This window comes from Beta vulgaris, chromosome 2 (assembly GCF_026745355.1).
Source record: "Beta vulgaris subsp. vulgaris cultivar EL10 chromosome 2, EL10.2, whole genome shotgun sequence".
NCBI classification, from domain to species: domain Eukaryota; kingdom Viridiplantae; phylum Streptophyta; class Magnoliopsida; order Caryophyllales; family Amaranthaceae; genus Beta; species Beta vulgaris.
The window spans coordinates 12,402,953-12,408,473 of NC_079203.1; the positions used below are offsets into that span (position 1 = coordinate 12,402,953).

General features: G+C 36.1%; 1 protein-coding gene across 1 annotated transcript; it reads right to left on the bottom strand.

Annotated features, from left to right (window-relative positions):
* Nucleotides 1–603: 603 nt before the first annotated feature.
* Nucleotides 604–1,572, bottom strand: LOC104906223 (probable calcium-binding protein CML45). Its single transcript, XM_010694952.4, has one exon. The coding sequence runs from the start codon at nucleotides 1,350–1,352 to the stop codon at nucleotides 762–764; it is 591 nt and encodes a 196-aa protein (XP_010693254.2). The 5' UTR covers nucleotides 1,353–1,572; the 3' UTR covers nucleotides 604–761.
* Between the last annotated feature and the right edge of the window lie 3,949 nt (nucleotides 1,573–5,521).

The window sequence follows — 5,521 nt, forward strand, 5'->3', positions numbered from 1 at the left end:
ACAATATTTTATCTGTTCTTTTTATCCTTCTCAATTTTTTATACGTGTTTTTTACTACACATATTTGAACTTAAATATCTTCTATTATATGTTAGTAAAAATTGTAACGATTGAATAATAGTAAAGTACTAATTGAGACGAATCAAACAAGGCCCTACCTAACTATAATGTTTCTTATAGAAAAATTGTGAAGATTATCACTAGGTATGAATAGTGTCAATATTTCAAGTGAAAAAGATTTTAAAAAAGATGGAGGGAATATCCTTTAAAACTATAAATTTGGTTCAATGCATGTATATGATCACACAAAAATGACAGATTTCAAAAGTAAATTTGTTAAAAATGTAATTGTGGAAAGACAGTTATTACAAGTATTTTCTCTTAAGAATTTAAGATTATAATTAATAGATTAGAAAATAGGAGCCCTTTACTTTAAATTTTTTTGGGCAAGTACATCAAAAGGATTCAATTGAAGAAATTAATTTTTCAATTTATTATTATTATTTGTAGTAATAATCTCATAAACCCCCTTTGAAAGAATCAGAAATTGTTTCGCATGATAATAGTAGTCCTAAACGTAAATAATTGCTTGCTTTTCCTTCATGACCGATCCAAAATATCATACTCTTATTCAAAAAAAAAAAAAAAAAAAAAAATTTCATACGACTCATATTACTCGTAAATCACTATTCTAGTTATGTGCAATAAGCAACAAACATAAAATTCACCAACTCTCAACAACTCCAAATAAAAAAAAAAATTTAAAAGTGGTTCAACATAAATCTTACAAACTCATTAAAATCTATTTTACCATCTTTATTTTGATCAAACGCCTTAATCATATTGCTGCATGCTTGCAACTCTGACCCTTGTCTTAATCCTAGAATAAGAAGCACTCTCTGTAATTCCCCTGCATCAATAAACCCATCTTTATTCTCATCAAATACATCAAAAGCTTCTTTTACCTCTTCCAAACTTGGCTCTTTTTCTTCAAATAAATCAGCAATTTCACTAAAATCCCACTTCATATTTAATTCTTCTCCATCAAAACTATGCTGAATTCCGAGTCTTTCCAAGACCAAGTCTACATCTCCTCCTAACAAGCAATAATCGTCGTCGGATCCCTTGTTGTCGTCGTTTGCCAAATAATTTTTGTTATTACTCACCTCGGAGATCATGGTCTTTTGCTCGAATTTAGCCTCAGCATTGCTCAACTTTGAATGGAAAAGAAGAGACCAATAACTCTCGACGAAGCGTGTTATGCTATGTTTTATATCTAAAACAATGTGTAAAGAAACAAAATCTAGTAAATTTGAGGGTATGTTGTCCGATGATGCCTTGCTTATCGCCATTGCGCCGCGACGTCGAGATTGACGATGGGTGCCTTAGCTTGCTTGTAGGAAGGGTTATAAATTCTTGTGTTGAATGTGAAGAATAAAAGAATGCAATTATGGGTGATTTATAAGGGAAATAATAGGAAGACCTAAGAAGAGTCGGTTTATGTTTTTTTTTATTAAAGGAAAGTTCATAGTTCTCGCTATGAAAGTTGGGAGAGTACGTAGGAAAAATTAGAAGAAATATGTTAATGTGGCGGGAAATTTCCTTGGTTTTGCAAAGGGTCAAGTCAAAGATGTGAGGCAATTTTTTTACCGACTTTTCACCTAACGTATTCTTCCTTTTACTTATTTGGAGTTTTTGGCAACGACAAGTCTGTAATGATAAACTAAAAAAAGAAAGGTGGAAGTCTATGTAGATTCTTTATGCGACTTGGAAAAGGTTTAGAGAACGAGCTCAACGAGGACAAATTTAGTGTAAGTTTCGGGGTTTTTCTTTTTAAAGAAAACTGTAGATTTCAGATATCAGATATAGAAGTAACAAATCAAGTGGTATTGGCATAGTGGTTGTCCACTTTGTCTCTTAAATCAATTGATCGAAAATCTAGTCCTCAACGTTTGGGAATGAAAAGAGATTCTTGTTCAACCCTTTACCCTTCAGTGCAGCACCTAGGGGGAGGGGATTAGCCGTTGCTATTGGCGGTGGATACCCTGGTTCACCAAAAAAAAAGATATGGAAGTAACTAATTTTGGGCCTTTGTGATGCTCGGGGACTTTTTTTATACAACGAGAAAACTTGTATTAATTAAAAACGGAAGTACATCCTAATGCTAATATAACCAACCACAAACCTAAAGGAGCTTTATTAGCTCTTACAAACCATATAAAACAAAAACAAGTAAAATCGATAATGAGTCGCGTGTTATGGAGGTCGTCGTTGTTCAACGATTATGATGATTGAGGCAAAATAGATGGAAGTGGTGGGAAAAGTAAATCTCATTCACAACCCAGAAAAACTATTAACCAACGACGAGCTTCTATTCTCGCGGCATGAGCAATCCCAACAACCCTTTAGTCGCTTGAAATTCTTGGCTCATGCTCTTTTGAATAGTCGATCACGTTCCTGGGTGACTCATTACTCTCTTGAGAGAGTATTTAAGGTTTCTCCTTTAGGTAGTTGAAACGCATTTGAGTGGGCACGCTGAAAACCACCAGATGCAACTGGGATGCCGCCTTCAGATTTGAATTTTCCAAGGCAAGGATCATTAAGATCAATGCGGAGCTAAAAAGAGAGCTAAACATTTTGAGCGAACACAACTCCGATTTGAGAAACCGGAAAACACACGTCCCAACCATGAAAACTTTTCATCGCCTCTTCCACGCTCATAATCTTTATAATGACCAACGGAGGAATCCCAGACTATTGGATACCCACTCTCAACTTCTATTTTCCTCAATGCTAATGTAGTACCACCCTTATCCAGTTGACAAACACGTTATGATTGCCACAACCAATCACGAAGAAAAACTTTTGCAACTCGAAAGAAACAACTTACTCCAACTATTTGGAGATGTACCACACATACTAAGATAAAAATCAGCACACCAATAGCTAACATAACTAGGGAGGGGACGCCTAATAACCAAGGGGGAGGCAGAGGGGGAGAGGAAGCCCAAAAACCATGGGGAAAGAGGAAGAGGAAGCCCGAAAACTAGGGGGAAGGGAAGCTCGAAAACCAGGGGGATGGGAAGGGGAGCCCAACAAACAGGGGATGGGAACGGGGAAGGGGAACCTAGAAACTAACCACTTCAACGTCGAACTGGGGATCAGGGAAGGGAAACCTGAAACTTCAAACACCAAGCGGGGAATGGGGATCGGAGGAGCGACTAAACCTAGCTACCTTGACAAACTAAACTAGCCGGGAAGGAGAAGCTACAGGATGAAAACGAGAGACTCTGTGGTGGGGAGACGCGACTGCACCGCGAGAAAGGAGAATGGCAACACGATGGCGCAGCAAGGAAAGGGGAGGGGAGGACTCTACTGCGGGGAAGGGAGAAGGGAGACCGACAGCAACAGGGGATGGGTAGTAGCGATTGACGGAAGTTCAAACAAGGGAAGGGGGAAACAACGACGAAAGTTGCGGGAAGTAGGGGGCTAATGACAAAAGACGCGAGAATAGGGGGAACAACGACGACGATAGTGCTAGGGTTGCCGGCGAGGAGGCTGAGACCTAGCCACCAACGAGCCTATGAGGCGGCTACTTTTTTGTGAGGCCTTTAGGTTTCGGTATAAAGCTCGTAGAGAGAGGCAAGCACACATGAGGACTTTTTTTTGTTTACATACTACTATGTTGTTCGATATTAATATACTACCGATTTATTTTTCTAAAACTTAAATACTTCATTCGTTTCAAAAATAAATAAACACTTTTCATTTTAGACTATTTTAAAATATATGAAACATTATTTTATTTGAGTTTCACTTTTCTCTATCTCTCTCCTCATTACATAGGTCCTTTTTTTTTCATATCTCTCTCCTCTCCTAAATCCTCAAGCCAAAGCCTTATGTTTCATAGGTCCCTTTTTTTATTTCATTATCACTTTCCTCTCCTAAATCGCCGAGCCAAAACCCTATGTTTCATTTAAACCAGAACATAGGAAGTATTGAAAATATTAAACGAAAAACTCAACAATGTGATATAACTCTTTTTCATTTATTCATTATATACATTAGTCATTTCACCAAATCAAGATCTAATACTGTTCTCGGAAGGCAATTTTTTGTTGTTAAAGAGCAGTGCTATATCAAACAATCACACGTATTAGTTTTGCCTCATTTTATTAGACGAGGCTCTTCGGGCGTGGGGAAGGGTAAAGGTAATCCGTACATCTAAAGTTTCTCTATTGGGATTTTATATGTGCAAATGAATATGAGCTTGGAGCTGTATTATTTGCTATGAAGAATAAAGATTTATTATGTACTAATCACGCCAAATATGGGGCTCATCAATGACATAATCATTCAAGTACTCCCTCTGTCCCGTATTAATTGCAACTATTTGATCGGCACATTTACCAATGTATTGTTTTGACCATTAATAACTCTAATTATCTATTAATAAGAATTATTACTAGATAATATATTGAAAATATACATTTTGATGAATCTTATAACATCTTATGTTTTCATATACTAATTAAAATCATGATCAATGTAAGGCGTGTATATAGTGCAAAAGTCAAACTATTGCAATTAAGATGGAGTGGAGGAAGTATATTCTACTAAAAAAAAGTTATAGAAATAAAAATTTAAAAAATCATCTACATCTACCTATTTCAAAATGTATAATGTTTACAATAGTTTTTAAAAGTTTTAGGCAATCTATAATCATAATATTTCAGTCGACATTATTGTAGTAATCCCTAACTTTTGCACAATTAACATTATTTTTCATATATATTCAGTCATTGTTTCGTTTGCATCATTTTGAACATAGTAATAAAATTTTATATTATATTAATTCAGATTTTTTTACTCCCTTCTTTCTTTATATTGATGTTCCCACCTGGAATCTTGTTACTGTTTGGAACTACATGGAATCTTCTCTCGCAAAACCTTTCTCTATAGGAAACCCATCTCGAGTGAAAACCCCAAGAGGTGGGAGGGGGGGGATCGACAAATTCCGCCTCGTCGGTGGCTGTCGAGCCCTCTTCCTCTTCCCTTTCTTTTTTCTTTCTTTGTTTTTTGTTTCGCTAGGTTTATGGTTTTAATAAGTCCCATATGTGTGATGGCTATTGGTCGCTTCATGGGGTTTGTAGTCACCCCCTTCGTAGTAGGTCAGTTAGTTCTGTTTTTTTTTTTTTGTGTTTGTATCCAGGGATATAAATTTGGAAGTTTCGTCTTGTAGATTTCTGGAACTGGTGAATCTCGTTTTGCACATATGGGAAATTATACTCTCCGACTGAAAATCAAGAATATCAAGATGAATGTTAGATTCGAGGTTACTATTACATCAAGCTTTAACGATGTTGAGTCATCTAAAATCAATTATGGTTGGAATATTACCAATATCATGACAGCAGTCCGAAGCGTCTATATTAGTACTATGGATGACAATTTTCAGGCTGAAATTTTAGATTATCTTTTATGTAAGGGTTATTATTGTTGTAGATGTCGTATGACGTTT